Source organism: Mus caroli, chromosome 7 (assembly GCF_900094665.2).
Source record: "Mus caroli chromosome 7, CAROLI_EIJ_v1.1, whole genome shotgun sequence".
Lineage (NCBI taxonomy): Eukaryota > Metazoa > Chordata > Mammalia > Rodentia > Muridae > Mus > Mus caroli.
In genome coordinates, this window is record NC_034576.1 from 127,755,696 (window position 1) to 127,773,085 (window position 17,390).

At 47.1% G+C, this 17,390-nt stretch overlaps 1 protein-coding gene across 5 annotated transcripts in view; it reads left to right on the top strand.

Moving 5' to 3' along the window:
- Kiaa0556 (KIAA0556 ortholog) overlaps nt 1-17,390 on the top strand; it is a 169,960-nt gene that overhangs the window by 34,825 nt on the left and 117,745 nt on the right. For all 5 annotated transcript variants that reach the window (XM_021167737.2, XM_021167736.2, XM_029479630.1 and 2 more), the window contains one exon: nt 12,807-12,883. In XM_021167737.2, coding sequence (XP_021023396.1) covers nt 12,822-12,883 — 62 coding nt within the window. In that variant the 5' untranslated portion in view covers nt 12,807-12,821. The remainder of the gene's footprint in view (nt 1-12,806; nt 12,884-17,390) is intronic.

A 17,390-nucleotide genomic window follows, 5' to 3' on the forward strand; every position in this document is an offset into this window, starting at 1 on the left:
TCCTGCTTTCTTAGTTCATCTGGCAGAAAATCCAGTGACTTCCAAATGTGTTTACCCCTCTGAGAAGGGTAGTCAGGTCTCCAATCCCAGCAGCACGCAGGAGGCACAGGCAAGAAGATCTGGGCTAAATATTGATGAGGGAGGGAAGGAGAGAGGGAGGGAGGGGACAGAGGAAGGGAGGGAGGGAGGGAAGGGGAGGGAGGGAAGGAAAGAAGGAAGGTGAGAGAGACTATGAAATTCTTCCTAGACTTTTTAATCCAAACTTACCAGGATTATTGGCCATGTTTCTGCTCCTGGGCCACCCATAGCAAGCAGCATGGTCACAGGTCTTGACCAGCTTCCAGGAATCTTAGGCTGTGACCTTGTGACAAACAAAACAGGGTTGAGTCCACAGTCCAGCTGCTTGTTTTTATTTGACAAGTGAAAGGTCCTCAGGCTAGTTGTGGTGTCAGGAAATGCTGGCCAGTGTCTGGGGTCTGTGATATCAGCCCTGTCAAGGCTCAGTGGGAGCCATGGTCGATTCTCTGCAGCTTGCTTGGCACCTTGTTCTTGCAGAAGTCTCAGAACTTCGAGTTTCATGGAGACCATGGAGTCAGCAAGGCTAGGCTCTAGCTCCACCCCTTCCTCCCCCTCTTGGCTGGCTCAGTGTTGCACCTTCTGCAGCTGGAAAACAGGGAGACTAGCAACGGCTGTTCTACAGTCGAGATGATCTTGTGACCTAGTGCACACAAAACCCTCAGGAAATCCTTTACCCAGCACAGAGCACTGGGCTTTCCTAATCATGCAGTGGTAGAGAAAGGCTCAGGGCCAGGGGAAGAAAGTTTTTAGCCTGAAGGGCAGGGGCTTCAGGAAGAAGTGGCACTGAAGTAGCATTAGTGGGGTAGAAAGGGAGAGGAGAAGAACAGAATCAGCCTCAACTGCAAGCAAGAGCACAGGGGCCACAAGCAGTCCCCTGTGAGAAGAGAACACATAGCACACAGGGTCAATGGCTTGATGATGAAGACTCTGATCATTCATCCGTTTATTCCTTCACCTTTGATATATGCCATCATGTTTGGAGATAGACTCTGAGCAATAAATGAAATATGAAGGCATCAGAATAACAATTGGGCTGGGCTTGAGGCTGCATGGAGTGTGGAAGTTGTTAGGTCAGGTCTTGAGGAAGTCCCTGTTGAGGAATGAGCTCAGAGGAAAGAAGTGATAAGCCACAGGGATCTCAAAAGATCTGCAGAGGGAGCATAGGCTAGAGCAGGGGATTCAAGTGAGCCACTGTGGAGCCCCAGCAGAGAAGCTGGTGGCTGTTTAGGGGCAGCAGTGGATGGTACTGGGAAGGGGCTGGTGGCTGTGATGTTGGATAGGGTGTATGGGAAAGAATGGAATAAAAGGAAGGTCTAAAGGTGCGAGAGGTTGGACGGGAATGGATGGTAGAAAGGTGGCCAGCAGCAGCACACAGCATCTCCATCATTCCATTGCAGAGGGAGCAGCAGTGATACTCTGAAGGCTGTCTGGAACTAAAGAGCCACCAATCCTATTATTTATTATTATTCATTTGTTTGTTTGTCGTTTTGCTGGAGAGAAGGTGATTTGACTTGTTATTTAAATAACACATGAAACTAGCTTGCTTACAGATAAAAAGTTACTGTTAACCGGGATGAATTGCTGATTATTTTTTCCATTTCTCCCTAACCCCTCTTGGAGTAACTTGCCACTGAAACCTGGCATGTGTTCTTCTAGACCATTCTCCATGTGTGTGCATGGCTGAGTGATATGAAACACTATCTGAAAATACATGTTTCAGATTTATCCTGGGTAGCTTTTGACTCATGTTTTTTTGTTTTTTTTTTTACTGGTGAATAATATTTTTATTAAAAGAGAACATGAATATAATTTATTAAATAGGTAATATAATACTCACATTTGCATTGCTAGGACCATGGTACCTAACAAGGATTAGCTGAGGGAGGAACAAATTGTCTCATGGTTTTGGAGGATTTCACTCCTTCATAGACAGGAGAACGGAGCAGAGCGGCTCGGTTCATGGTGGTAGGAGCACACCCTACTCTTCACATCGAATCAGGAATTCATGCCTGGACAGGAACCTGGTTAACAGTCAAAGTCCTGTCCCCAGTGACCTACTTCTTCCGGTGGGCCCCATCTCCTAAAGGTCCTATAGCCTCCCAAAACAAGACGACCAGCTGAGGAACAAGCACTCAAACTATGAACTCTGCGAGATACTAGAGAGGCAAGTGACAATGAGTAGTGCAATTCAGGAATAGGATCTCATATAAATCTGGAATTTTGGTATATACACTTCATTAAGTAGCTTAATTTTGTTTTTGTTTTTGTTGTTTTCTGAAATAATCTCATTCTGTAGCCCAGGCTACTCTTAAACACTTAACAATCCTCCTGCCTTGGTCTTGTGAGTTCTAAGATCATAAGTGTTGCCATAGTGCTAGCCTTAAAGATCTTTAACCTTCTGTTTGTTATAAATTTTCTTAAACTTAGGGGAGTCATTGCTCACCTTTCACCACATGGCTCTGGGGAATTGAACTCAGAGCATGGTGGCAAGTGCCTCTGTCAACTAAGCCACCTCACTGCCCACCCTCAGCTGTGTGCGTGTGCATTGCATGTGTGGTGATGGCCCCTGGTGGAGGTCAAAGGGTACACGTGAGGAGTCAAGGGTTCCATGTGAGGAGTTAGTTCTTACCCTCTGCCTAGTGCCAGGGCCTCGTGTTTTTTTAAACTGATGTGAAAGTTCAAATATATGCAGATTTAAAAAAAAAAAAAAGATAACCTTCATCTAAAGCAAAACAAAACTGGCCACGGTGACTCATACCTATAACTCCAACACCTGAGAAGCTGAAGCAGAAGTTCAAGGCTAGCCTTGGCTACATGGTGAGTTCTAGGCTATCCTGGGCCACAGAATGAAATTGTCTCAAAAATCAATCAATCAAACAAACAAACAAACAAAGAGGACTAATGGGGGCAGATATATTGCAGAGGGTTTAACTGTCCCCACTGGAGGTCATTGGGATGTTTTCAACCAGCTTTCTGTACCTGTCCTGTCTTTCCTATTGCAGTGAATTCTACCTCTTTTTTCCCAGAGTGCCTATGTGAGCTGGCAGGGGAACACCAGTGGACTCAAGCAGATCTGGTTGAAGCAGGCTCTTATGAAAGAGCCTTGCTCCTAGAGGCTCAGTGACCATGAAGGTGGTGGGCTACTCTCACCCTTAAGAATATGTTCGTTGGTTAGATAAACACTCCCCTGGGGGCCAGACAGACTCTTGAATCCTTCCTTTCATTTTAGAAAGAGAGCAGTCAGTCTGATTTCTTTCTGCCTGCTTCTGCCATTCCTAGACCGCCTCTACAGCTTGAAGGCACCCCTTTGACAGCCGCCAGGAGCAGCATTGTAAAGCGCTATTTTGATTCGAGCAGGCCAACTACCCTGTCACTAGTTCCCTTCTTCCCTGCTGATGTTCCACATCCTGTCTTCTGCTACCAACCTGACACCATTCTATGCTTGCCACTGTAACAACACTTTCAAGGACTGGTGCACAGCCTCAGGCTGTGATTGTCACTAGCCAAGCTGCCTGCTATGAAGGTGTGATGGCAGTCCTTCTCTGGGAGCAGACCCAATCCTACCCTAGCTGCTTTCCCTGAGATAGTCTGCCCAGCCACTTCCTGCATGGAAAGGAAAGTTGGCGCTTAAAAAAAAAAAAATAGTAAGGCTGAAAAGATGACTTAGTGGGAAAGTGCGACTGTGAGGACCAGAGTGTGAATGCCAGCACCCACATAAAAGTCAGGCATAGTTGTGTGCTTCTATATAACCCCAGTGTCGAGGGGGTAGAGAAAGAGGACCCTAGGACTCGCTTAACAGTCAGTCTAGCTGAAGTGGTGAGTTCCATGCTCAGTGAGAGACCCTATTTCAAAAAACAAAGGTAGAGTGAATGCTGCCCATGGTAGTGCGTACCTCTAACACCCACCACTGTGAGGCAGAGGCAGAGGCAGATGGATCTCTGAGTTCAAGCCCACTCTGGTCTATACAGAGAGCTCCAGGCCAGCTAAGGCTATATATCATGATGCTCTATTTCAAGACAAAACAAAGCCCTAAGGTGGAGAATGATTCTCACGCTTTTAAGATTCACCTTCGGAGATGACTGCCATTATTGGAATCTCTCCCAGTTCTTTCCTTCCCTCCTGTAACACAGCTCCAGGGGATGGAATGCCTCTGACCTCTTCGGGTACCTACATTCACACATGCATACCCACACAGGGACACATACATATGAGTAGTAAAAACAACAAGCCCACCAGCCGTCCCTCTTCTGTGTGCGTGCCCAGCTTCTTGTTAATTTGCTACATCCTTAACCAGGCTCATAGCACAGAGTCCTGACTTCCCTCAGCCTGGCCCCTCAGATATCGAATCCAGGAACTGGCAGCTTTGTGATGCACACCTCCATGACAACCGTATTTCAGATCGGAGCCATGGGCTAAGGAATTAATTGCTTTTTGGGAACTTAGGAGTGGACAGTTTGAATCTGGGTCATTGTGGAAAATCCTGGCTAAATCAGGATTACCCATGAAATTCTCTGGAGGGTGGTCTTTGATGTAATATGTCTCAGATCTGCCGTAGTAGTCCAAGGTCAAGGAGGAATCACGAATTACCCTAGGACCCCAAATTTGATAAAATTCCCTCCCACTCCTGTTCCTAGGCCTTGGTCAGAAAAATTCCTTCCACCTCCTCCAGTCCTCTAACACCTGTCTGAGTACAGCATAGCCTCTACTTCAACCCAGCACCCTCAATGCTTCCTGGCACGCCTATCCTCTACTCAAGCAACGCCTCATGGCTTCCTGTTAGGTTGGTTTTAAGGACAGTTGTCCTTGCTGTGTCCACATAGTTCTTGTGGTCTGCCATTCTCAGTCCTGTGACATGCTCTGCATCTTTGTCCCATGGTGGCAGGCCCTTGGGTGCCCAGTTTCTTCTCTTCTTGCTGTCCTTGCTCAGCTGTGGTCTTGGTCTGAGCATCTGCTTTTTTAAGACCCTCCCCTCTGTACATAACTGACTAGCCTGCTCAGATACAGCTCACACCAGCAGGCAGCTCCTCAGATCCCCAGAATAGTCACATCTCCTTTCCAAGTTACCTATGCTATCAGCATGTATTGATATATGCATTCGTGTGTATATGTGGGGAGTAGCTTGTTTAAATATCCATCTTCCCCAACAGACAACCAGCTCCATAAAGGAAGGGACATATCCTGGCAAGGGACAGGAAGTGCCTAGTAACTCTGCAGGAAGGTTGCAAAGAGGGAAAGGAATGACCTGCCACATCTATATTCTTAGATAGGTATTATGAAAACTCGTGCTGTCAGGCCTTTTTGAATATTTTTTTTTTGTACTTCTGGGATTTGAACCCAGGACCTCCCAAGTGTCAAGCTGAAATGCTTGTCTAGCCCTTCTTGGTATTTTGAGATAAGATCTTGTTACATTGCCCAGGCTGGACTAAAACTTAGGCTCCAGATTTATACTAGTGAACACTGAGCACAAATGTTCACTAAGTAGCTGGGATTTAGGTGCCAATGTACTAGTGAACATTGGAGCATAAATTCATTTTGGGTCCCTAGATCCTGGTGCTTTCTCCTAGATGTGAGAGAGATCTTGGCACCTGACATTGGGTGTCCACAGGCATCAAAGATGCCTCCATGTCAGAGGGCCAGGCCTCCCACTGTGTCTGTGGTCAAACAGCATGTTCTGACCATATTTCGTGCTCCAAGATGAACTCCAGGGTCTCTTAACATTGTGCTTTCACATGCACTGCTCCTTCCCAGATGGCCTTCCACCCCACTGTCCTTACCTCGTGAGCTCCTTCTGGACTCAGTGTCATGGGAAGCCCAGCCATCCACCATAAGCAGTGCCATGCTCTGCACCCTGCTTACACTGCATGGCCCAGACACCTTCTCTGTTGTCTACCACATGGCATGAGACCAATCATTCTTTTTCCACCTCTTAGTTTTCTGAAGATGGGGATTTTAATCTTTCTTCCTTTTTTTCCTCCTTCCTTCCTTTCCCTAAACAGCCTGTCAGCTCCTTGTATGTGCTAGGAACCAGCAGCCCTGAGAGATAGAGTGCAGAGCCTATTAGTACTGTCTCTGCCTTTGGGGTTGAGCATCCATTAGATAAGACCACAGGCAACGAACAGATATTTACAGTGAGACTCACCAGACTGGAAGGAAGGGGTTGGCATAAGACTGGGGTCATAGGGAACAGCCTAGAAGAATTTCTTGGTCAAGCAAGCTCACACCCCCTGCAGAAGGGATTCAAGGTAGAGGTGGCAGTAAGGGTAGCAGTTTGGAGACTAGACTTCCCTGAAAAAATAGCCAGAAGGATATATGGCTCATGGGTTGTAGTGGGAAGATGGAAACAAGGCCTATGGAGAGTGCTGACAGCACACTGCTGACATTTATCTCTACCTCCATTCTGTAGCCTGATGCCTGGGTATAGGAAAAGCACAGGGAACAGTGGTAGGGTTAATAGGAGCCCCTCGCCCATTTCTCCCTGCTTTTGAGGCCTGGTGGTGGCTCCAGGGTGACACCAGCTCAAGCAGCCATGTCTGCTGGGCTAGGAGTGACTAGAATTGTTTTCTGATAGAGCCCCTTATCTGGGAAAGGGTTGGGGTGTAAATAGGCAGGTGGAGACTAAGATTGGAGGCTAGAGAGGGACATTGCCACCTTGCTCAACTTTTTCCCATCAGGTCCAGGGATCATTCCAGCAGGACTGCAAAGCTGCAGCAGGTGAACTATTAAAGCTTCTCTCAGTCATTCTCACAATTATGAAGAGCAGGGATACAAACATAGTATCCTTCCTTGGCAGTCGAAGGCTGTGTACAGTGCATGCCTGAGTCCCTTCCCTGCAAGCACTGCTGGGAGCTTTGACCTCAACTGCAGGTCCTTATCAACTCAGGACTGGGTGTCAGCAGGTCAAGTCTGTCAAACCCTCTAACAGTGTCTTGGCCTAAGCCATGGGCTTCCTTGTGAGCTGCCTGGAGGCCTGAGTCTGGCTTTGTCTGATCTGGCCACCTGCTGCCTCCCACTACCTGGTCCACATACCTTCAAGGTCAACTCTATGGCTTATAGGTCATCTCACTTAAAGAGCTCTTCATTTTCAAGAAATATTTTTTTAAAAATTATTTTACAATATATGTCTGTGTGAGGGGTTATCCACACAAGTGCAATGCCCTCCGAGAGCAGAAGAGGGCACTGGATTCCCCGGTGGTTGTGAACTGCCTAACATGGCTGCTGAGAGTTGATCGTAAGTACTCTGGAAGAGACTATACTGCCACAGAGCCACCTCTCCAGCTTCCACAAAGGCCTTCTTGAACCACTGGCAGAAACAGCACCCCCGCTGGCCAGCGCACCTGCTCACTGCTTCCTTCCACTGAACTGTGAGCTCCAACTGCTGTTGTTCTATCCCAATACCTTAGATGCACACCAGACCAATGTAGGTTCTTGAAGAACAGTGAAGGATGCATGGATTTGTTAATGGGAGTTACCCCACCCTGCATGGGGTATGTGTGTGTGAGGTGTGAGTGAGGGAGTCCTGCCTAGAGGGTCCTCAGGCACAGTTCCTGTTTAAGCAAGTCTGTATTTACACCTGTGGTTGCCTGCTGTTTATGGGGGTGCTTATATTTTCCACTTACAGCTCTGATAGAAGTTTCCTTTTAAATTAAACTCACTGAAGGTTTTAAAATTCTCTGTCTTCACCAGACTCGAACGTAATTTATAATCCATAGGATAATTTTATAAGAGAATTTTTCTGAGAATAAAAAGAAATAAATGTGATTTTTTTTCTATCAGATGTGAGTTGAAAAGGATTCTTCAGATGGCTACAGGGAGGAATTTTTTTTTCCCATAAAAATACAGTATCCTGAGGCATTGAGTCCAGGGGATTCTAGATCTGTATGGGGACTATAAACCCTGAAGCCACATATGAAATCTCCAGATCTGGTTATCAGGTAGTTGTGGTGCATAGCCAGGAGGGAATAGTAGCCTGAGATAGTCAAACACTACCCCAAGGTCTCCCTTTATTTAGTTGCCTTGGGGAGTCTTTGTATCCATCTGTCCCAGAGCAGGAAAATCCATTTGCATTTTGTTGTTTAGTTTCATACTACCTCTAGGGGGCAGTCTCAGCTGCTGCTTTAGGCCTTCATTGTTCTGCTTTTGTTTGCAGCACAGGCATATTGGGTATAGAAGAGTTTTGAGGGAAAGTATCCATCAGATGGATTAGCAAACGTGGCTGAAACAGGCTTAGAGTTTTGACATTCAGCTAATATGCACGGAGGAGTCAGCGCTCAACACTAGGACGTGACAGAATCTCCAGGGACACAGAGATGTTGGACCTGGGTGGGTTGTGAAGTAGAGTTTTACTGTAAGGTACATGTAGTCATCCTTATTGTGGGCATATGGACATTGAGGGCATTTGATCATAAGCTTCAGGGTGTATCTTAGTACTAGTGTACTTGCCTAGCATGTGTGAAGCCCTACGCTTGGTTACTAGCATCATCAAAAACCAAAAGCAAAGCAATCCAAACCAAAAGCCTTCATTAAAGTGTTGCTTAATCCTCTACTGAATGCTTATGGGAACCCTTCCTTTACCATGGCGCAGACTTTGGGAAACCATTAGCTCTTCTGCTATACTGTCTAGATCTCTAGAACTCTACGAGTTAATATTTACACAGTCCAAACTGGCTTGAATAAAGAAAGGAGAATAGCTGGGCATGGTGGCACAGGCCTGGAGTGCCAGCTGTCAGAGGCAGAGGTAAAAGGATCAAGGCCAGTCTGAGTCCCAGAGCAAGTTCCAGGTTATTCTGGGCTATAAAGCAAGATCTCACCCTGCAAAAAGAAGGGGGCGGGGAGAAAAGAAGGGTGCCATGTGCTGTCTTTTATTAATAAAAATAAAAGCTACCCAAAGTGATAGAGCGGTAACTCCGCCAATGAGGCTAGGAGACAGGATACTTGAAGTTCTGTAAATTAGATCTGGTACTGCTCTGGTTTCAGGCATCCACTGGTAGGTAGGAACTTATCCCCCTGGGTAGAGGGCACCTTACTGTGTGTCATTTTTTGAGCCTGGAGCTGGTGGCTTAGAGAGTATGGGGCTGTGAAAATCCTCTAAGACCCAAGGCCTGGCCACATCCTCCGAGGCATTTCTGGTCCCCTTTGCTGCTGCACTTATACATTTTATAATGATTATGTGTCTCCCTTTTGGGCCCCAGGTACCTTTGGGCCAGTGCAGGTTGGCCCAAATCATCCAGTCTCAGGTACTCTGTTACAGAAACAAAAGGCGTCTTAATGCACATTCCACACTGCTGGAGAACTCTTCACTCTCTTCACAGAAGAACCCTTTGCACATCACTTATGGGGATGTTTCCAGAAGCCCCCGCAGGGATCTGATTGGTGTGTGGCTATTGAATGGTTCCAGTGCAATGCTCCTGTGGCACAATGGCAAAGGGTACAATTCACATGGTTCACATAGTACATACTGTAAATGGAACCTGTGCAATGCAGCCATCATGGCAAGTCATCGGTGTATCTACAGGGCTGGCTTCCATTAAGTCTTGGTTATGGGGCAAAATGGCTCAGTAGGTTAAAAGCTTTGCCTCACAAGCCTGGAGACCTGAGTTCAACCCCCTAAACCCACATAAAAAAAATGGATGGAGAGAATCAGCTCTGTTTAGTTGTCCTCTAGACTCCATTCATGTGCTGTGGCATGTGTGCTATACACATTCATCGTGCACACAGACACAATAATAGATCTAAACCCCTAGTGTGTATGTAAGGGTGCCCCCCACACTCACCCATAGCAAGCACCCAGCAAATGTTGGTGGGAAACAGCGGATGAACTTGACCCTTTTTAGGCTTTCATCCCATTGTTGCTGGCTTAGGTGTTTATCCCTTCACTTCCGAAATAAGGAAGTAGAACTCCAGCAGTGTGGAATGTGCATTAAGACGCCTTTTGTTTCTGTAACAGAGTACCTGAGACTGGATGATTTAGAAAGAAAGAAAGAAGCTTATGTGGCTTTGGGTTCTAGAGGCTCGGAAGTCCAGGGCATGACAGCAACTTCAGGCAAGGGACACCATAACATTGTGGAAGGTGGAAGGATGATCAAGCAAGCAAGCATGTGGATGCAGGGACAAGCAGAGGGTCCTCCTGGTCCTGTAACAGTCTAGTTTCTCAAAAGTGATCGGGTCTCACAAGAACTCATTCGCTCCCATGATTACTAGCCCATTGTTGGAGCCGTACTAATCCCTTCACTAGGTGCGACTCTGGACTACACACTCCCCTTCCCCCCCCTCAACACCACTGCTGTGGGAAGCAGATCTCAGCCAGAGTTTTGGAAGGGACAGATCACATCCGTAACAACCGCATGTCTGGAGGCCGCATTGTGATTTGGAGCCAGGCCTGGACTGCAAGGCCCAGGCTCAGAGACAGACTCACAGGCCAGGACTGAGGGAAAGCTGAGCTAGTGGAGAATCTTGCTTATCCAAGTATGGCTCACAGACTGGCTAGAAATTAACACAGGGCTTCCTAGCCCTCCTGAATCAGAGCCTTCCTGTCATCTCAATCCCCAGGGGACTAGCATTTGAAAAGCAGGGGCTGGGAGAAGTGAGCTGTCTGGATGGCCTTGGTCTATGTGGCATCTGCCTCTTGGTGAGTAAGAACAGATACATTCCAGAAAGGGTCTAAGGGCATCCTATCTCTTTGAAGTCTGTATTTCTTCTAAGAATGCCACCAAATGTTTCCTTCATTCAATACCATAATGTATTAGTGGTCACTTTAATATTTCAAAATGGTTATGTAAATTGCAATGGAGTTGCTGGTGTTTGGGAATAGGCACAGCATGAATTTCCTTGTTTCTTAAGTAGGGCGATAATAACCATCTCAAGAACTGCTACAAACATCAAAAAAGAAGGCTGGGTGGAATAACTCCTCCCCAGAGTTGGGATGCTACAAGGATCTCTCCCAGTGTGGAGGTCTCTCCTGTACTTTCCTGCATGCAGGGAGGTGCCAAACTCAGCCCCAGAGACACAAGGAACCTCTTGAGGCAGCTCAGGAAGCCAGAGAGGTCTATCAGTTTCTAAAGTTTCTTCTAATTTCATAATGACACCCTTTGTTATTATTGCTCACTGGCTGGGCAACTGGGTTAGCTAGCTTGAAGCCCAGTGACACTCAGAGATTTGAGGGCCTGGAGATGTGGCTTGATGGTAGAGGGCCTACCTAGCATAGGGTCTTGCTTGTTTAAATGTAGTTCACAGGCATCAGCTGGGAACTGGTTAGGGATGCCCATGGGGCCTCCCCTTCCTCCTGAGACAGAATCTCACAGTCCCATTGTGACGTATGTATGCACCAACAGAAAGCTGAAAGACGTAAGGCTTGCTGGGTAGAAGGGAAAGTGTGACTGACAGGGGAAGAGGTCAGCAGATGGCCACAGCCTGGGGTTTGCAGGACATGGGTGGAGAAAGGGGGTTAGGCCATTAGCGTTGGTCTGAGAGTAGCTTTCACTATTTCCCATCCCAAGGGCCCCATTGCCTGGTAACTGGAGAGAGAAGGGAAAATAGAGAGGGAAGCAAGTAGATGTTCAACATTCATAGTTGAAGCTAGAGGAGGAAGGTTGGTCAGAGAAGGCCCAGACAGAGAGCTGTGCAGAAAGGGGTCCTAGGGCTGTGGATGCCAAGGAAGAGGCCGGGAAGACAGAGGAAGCAGTGAGTGCCCTGGCCAGGCCTGCAGGAAGCATGGGGAAAGGAGCAAGTGCACAGGTACTCCTTTGCTCCCCTAGGGATGCAGCCCAACAAGCCTGCTACAAGCTGCAAATGCCTTACGGTGAACAATGATCCAAACGTGATGGTGCATGTCTTTAGTCCCAGCACTCCATAGTCTGAGGCAGGAAGATCGCTTCAAGTTCAAGGTCAGGATAGGTCCAGGGACTGAAGAGAGTGTGGGGAATCTGTCTGTCCCCATCACTTGACTCTACTATCTTTGCCACTGTTATTTCTAAGGCTTTTCCAGACCTAGGCCCCCAAAGGGAAAAACAGCTCCTTCCCCTGAGTACCAGCAAAGTCCCAAGGCTGACCTGCCTTGTTCTCCCCCAAACTGTGACTCCCTGGTCCTAGGCAAGGTGTAAAGTGATTGCACTTCTAAGCCAAGGCTCTCTGGCTGTGTGTGTGTGTGTGTGTGAGAGAGACAGAGAGAGAGACAGAGACAGAGACAGAGAGACAGAGACAGAAGGTCCCTTTTCAGCAGCCAGGTTGGTGTGATCTGGTGGTGATGACTGAGATGGCTGAGTAGTGTGCATTCAGAAAAAAATCTGAGATGCCAAGGTTTGTTTTATTTTATTTTATTGGTTGGTTGGTGTTTAGCTATTTGATTTGTTTTTTGTTTTTTGGTTTTTTTGTTTTTTTGTTTTTTTTGTTTTTTTTTTTTTTTTTTGAGATAGCATCTCACTATGTAGGTGTGGCAGTTCTGAAGATACCAACTCTTATTAGTCCTGGACTTCACAGGGCATGGGGAGACAGTGAGGAGTCTAGGACCCAACCTTCTTTCATGGAATGGTAAAACTGTGTGAGCTTGAGACCCACTGGGCTTCCACACAGTCCCTGGAGCTCTGGGTCGCCAGAGTGATGGACCAGAGGGAGCTGGGCCTTCGTCAAGGTTGGCCTCCCAGATCAGCCGGCTCCTGCAGGCTGTGTGCAGTGCCCTGCTTCAGCGAAGGCCGTCCTGTATTTTGTTCTCACCCCACTCTGTTTCTTCCTTTCAGGGTTACAGTAAGGACATGGTGACAGACTTTGATGAGAAACATGATGAGTATTTAATATTGCTTCAGCAGAGAAACCGGTAAGAGCAAGCTGCCTGATGGCAACCCTTGTTATTAGCCAGATAAACATTTATTCTGATTTATTAATAGCACACAGGAGTGGGGCAGAGAGCCCCCCCCCATGTAGAGACTGAGGTTATTGCCAGCACTTGTAGCTCCACACCTCCCCCACCCCCACCCTATCCAATGCTTTAGTTGCATCTTTTGATTGACCCATAGCAAACTGTTGGCTGTGCAGGCACTACCTCTTGTCTCATGATAGAGAAGTGGGTCAGGGGTACTGAGACCCTTGTACATCACCTATAAATGGTGGTCTGCATCTCTTGGGCATCAACCTGCCCTGGAAAGCTAAGTTTGTGGAAATGTGAACCAGTTTACCTTGTGACTGAAGTTGCTCTGTGTCATTTAAAGTTAGGGTGGGGCCTATTTGGCTCTGGTGCAGATTCTTGCAAAAGCTTAAAGCACTATAGTGTGTAGTGGTCAAGGTCATAGCAACCTGGAGTAGTCTAAAGGCCTCTGTTCTTTTTCAAGGCCAAGCAAGTTTATTTCCAGCTCATTGTGGTTTGTATCCAGACCTGAACCTTCCTATGAGCTCGATGTGTCAACTCAGAGCCTAGGAGCTGGGACAGCGGGTTATCTGGTACTTTCCTGTCCACACTGCTCAGCACTGCCATGGGTTTTAATAAAGGGAGAGGAGCAGAGAGCCTCCATGCTGGTAGAGAAGCTGGGATCTAGGTTGATATTTTATAATATTGGTAATGAATTCAAGTCAAACCACAAGCTAGAGTTCTTCAGAACCACTCTGGGAAGACTCAGCAAAGGCAGGAATTAGGATCTTTGTGTTATGGGAATAGACCAGTATTGCAGGTAAGTGGCCTGAAAGGTGTCACCTCAAATCCCATTTAGTTCTTACCTGGCTGTCTGGACACCTGTTGGTTTGGGGAGCCCTGGTGATGGTCTTGGGAGTGTATGGGATAACGTCATGCACTATTATGTAAGAGCTCCACCCATTATAGAGTTTCATCAAGACCCCTGTCTCTAAGGCCGAGGATGTGGCTTAGTTGATAGAATCCTTGCCTAGCATGTAAGGAACCTTGGGTTCATTTTCTAGCACTGTATAAAAACTGGGTGTGGTGCACATGCCTGTAATCTTAGCACTTGAGGTATAGGTGGAATGATCTGAAGCTCAAAGTCATTCTTGGCTAAATAGTAGATTCACAGCCAGCCTGGGCTACATGAAACCTTGTCTCTCTCTCTCTCTCTCTCACACACACACACACACACACACACACACACACGACAACAGGCTCACACTTTCATTTCCAGATATGCCCAGTCAGTAGTGCTGAGTAGTGCCTTCAGTGCCCAACCACTTAGCAGAACTCTCCCTTTCCCATCTTCCCAGGGGCAGGTAGCTCAAGTGAGAACTGCAGATAGCTCATGCTGATTAGACCCCCATGGGTGTTTATCCTGGCATTTATGGCAAGGGGTTGGATGTTTTTATTCAGTCTCTGGCAGGCTGGATGCTGCCACTGAACACCTGGGTGATGGTTTAATCATCCTGGGCGCTCATCTGGGGAAGAGTGTCATAGCTCCTCATGAGCAGATTGTATCTCATTAATTGGGGATCAATAAGTGCTATCCCAGAGCTGTTGGCTGACAGCATAGATGGGAATTTCACAGACAAGATTGCAGCATTGTGACAATTAAAAATATATCACAATTGAGTTGCTGTAAAATGGGGTGGGAGTGGGTATCCCTGGATGCAGGAAATAAGAAGCCAAAAAGGAACCCTGCTAGAGCCTTGTGAAAAAGGGAATGCCCCGAGTGGTGGTCAGGTCGGCCTCAAGATGCCTTTTACAAAGTGCTAGCCACACACTAGGTGCCATAGCTCACCAGCTTATCTTCAGGCCACCCAGACAGGCAGGTGGGGTGATGGCACCCATTTGACAGACAAAGAAGCAGGCCCCATTGTATCAAGTAGGCAGTGGTGGAACTGGACTAGGCTTTATCTATTATGGTTTTTGACATTTCCATAGTGATCAAGTGGAGAGAAAGCTGCCAGGGCTGCCAGTGGCCCCAAGTATACTAAGAAAGAATACTTGGTGAGACAAAGCCGTGGATTACTCCGAGGCCTAGTTGCATGCCTGGCATGATGGTAGAGGCTGAGGACTACATTGGTCCTCAGGAAGAAAGTGAACCCAGGCAGCTTTGCTGTGCATTGAACTGCTGAGAAGGGGGCATTGCCAGCAGAGATCTGTCCAGGAAGTATCTGCCCCTAGAACTCTGGTTTACAGGAGCCTTGTTTTCACGTGTTATTTCTGCGAATGCTTACCATGTGCGTAGCGTCACCTAGGAAAGGAACTAATGTATAAGAAAGACACAGACTGTGCTTTTCATTTGTTTTGACATCTAAAAATTTTTTGTGGGAGGCATGTACATCATCATGTGTATGTGGAAGTCAGAACTTGCAGAATCCAGTTTCTCCTTTCACCCTGTGTCTTTGAGGAATTGAACTTAGATCTTCAACTTGTCAGCAAGCACCTTTACTAGTTGAGTCATCTCACCAGCACCACAGTTACTAGTTAGCAGCTAACTATTTTGGTTGTAAAGCTAAAATCCCAGGATTAAATGGGTTTACTAACTAGGAAACAATTGGCTTATGGAGTGAAGAACTCAATCGTCGGGGCTGGGGTATATGCTCACCTAGCATGTGCAAGGTCCTAGCTTCCATCACCACCATGGCACTCTGACTTCAGGCATACCTGGTGCCAATGTTCCCCCTCTGTTTTCCTATGTAAGAACCATTCTCAGCTGTGACCCTCACTGGCCAGTAGCTGTCTCTCTTGTCCTGTCTCGCTTGAATCTCCACCTGGGGCAACAGGTCATGATGTACAAACATGGCCCCTTGAGTTTCCTTCAGTGACCTTTCTCAAAGACCAAGTAACACAATTACCAGACTATTGGATCTGGTGAAAATTTCCCCTCCATTCTCCATACTGCAGCCCCCTCTGCTGCCAGCAGATTAGACATGAGCCTTATCTTCCCAGTCAGTCCTCATCTCTCAGTGCTTTGATCATGCTGCTCAATCTTGTTCAGATCTGCCCAGGTGTGATTACATCTCCAGTGAGGTGAGTGGCCAGAATCACTAAGGAGGTGCTGGGACAAAACAAGGCTGCCACATCTCTTGAGCCTCTTCCTTGGCCCTCTCTAGCTCTCCTGACAGCACATGATGACTCCGCTTCTGCTATAATCAAGATGCCTTCATGCTCACCCTACCCCACCAGGAATCTTATTCAGGAAGAGGCTTGGGCTATAGACACCTCACCTGTCCCTTTCCTCTGCCCAGCAGCTCTCCTCACCTTCCAAATACAGCTTCTAGGAGTTCCTTCAGGAGCAGTACCTCTCTCCTCTCACTTCATGTGGCTTGAGTGGGAATGACTCTAAGCCAGGCTCAAAGGAGCCCTCCTCAGAAAGGCTGTACTGGAAGCATTAGGAAAAGGGTGCTCCCTTCCCCAAAGTAGCATGTGGATGGCAGGGCAGCAGTGGGCCACTCAGCTCTGGACAAGCAGGGACCCTACACCCTGGACAGCTCTACACAACATAGCCATCCATTTTAAAAAAGCCTTTCTGTGGTGCCACCTGAGTGTCACTGCACTCAGCTGCAGCAGGGGAGTTTCTTTACCCATTCTTTTAAGTCTGAGTAATTATCATAATTTATCAGTTTCAAACATCTACATTCTCATAAATCATCCTGCTTAAGTAGAGACCCACATGCAGTGCCAGGCAAGATCCTGGGCCAGGACAGGGTTTTAACAGTGATGTTGGGTCCCAGGGCAGTCTCTGGGAGGGAAGTCAAGGCGTGTTCTTCACCTGGTAGGTCAGTTTCCTGGCCGAACCTGAGCCTGCTGACTCCTCTGAGACCTCTATCTATAGAATTCCTGCATTCCATGCTCCCAGGAGTGTGCTGATCGCTGTTTGTAGATCAGCACTTAGTGACTTGTGTTTTCCTTCTGTTCTACGTTGTTGCCCAACAATCAGGCACATTGCAGGCTTCCAAGGCTGGCAAGAGATAAGCAGTCTGTAATCAGAGTTCCTGCCATCTTTGTTGAAAAGATGGATGTGTCAGCTGCTGCAGAAACGGCTGAAAAGTAAACAAAGAAGGCGCTCATAATGCCACCACCTTCTTCCATGACTACTGATGTCATTTTTATATTTATCACCTTCCACTCAAGGACCACAAACCCAGAGTTTTTTTCTTCCAATTTTACACTTAGCACATACATACTCTGTTTTGATTTTTTTTTTCCAGACAGGATTTCTCCATGTAACCTTGACTGGCCTCGAACATATAGAGGTCTGCCTACCTCTGCCTCTCTGCCTCTCTGCCTCTCTGCCTCTGCCTCCCAAGTTCTGGGAATAAAAGAGTGCACCATCACTGCCTGGCCTGTTTGGATTACTTTTTAAAGTTAATGAACAACGTAATTAATTTCATCATGGCATCTATATATACAAAGTTACCCCTCT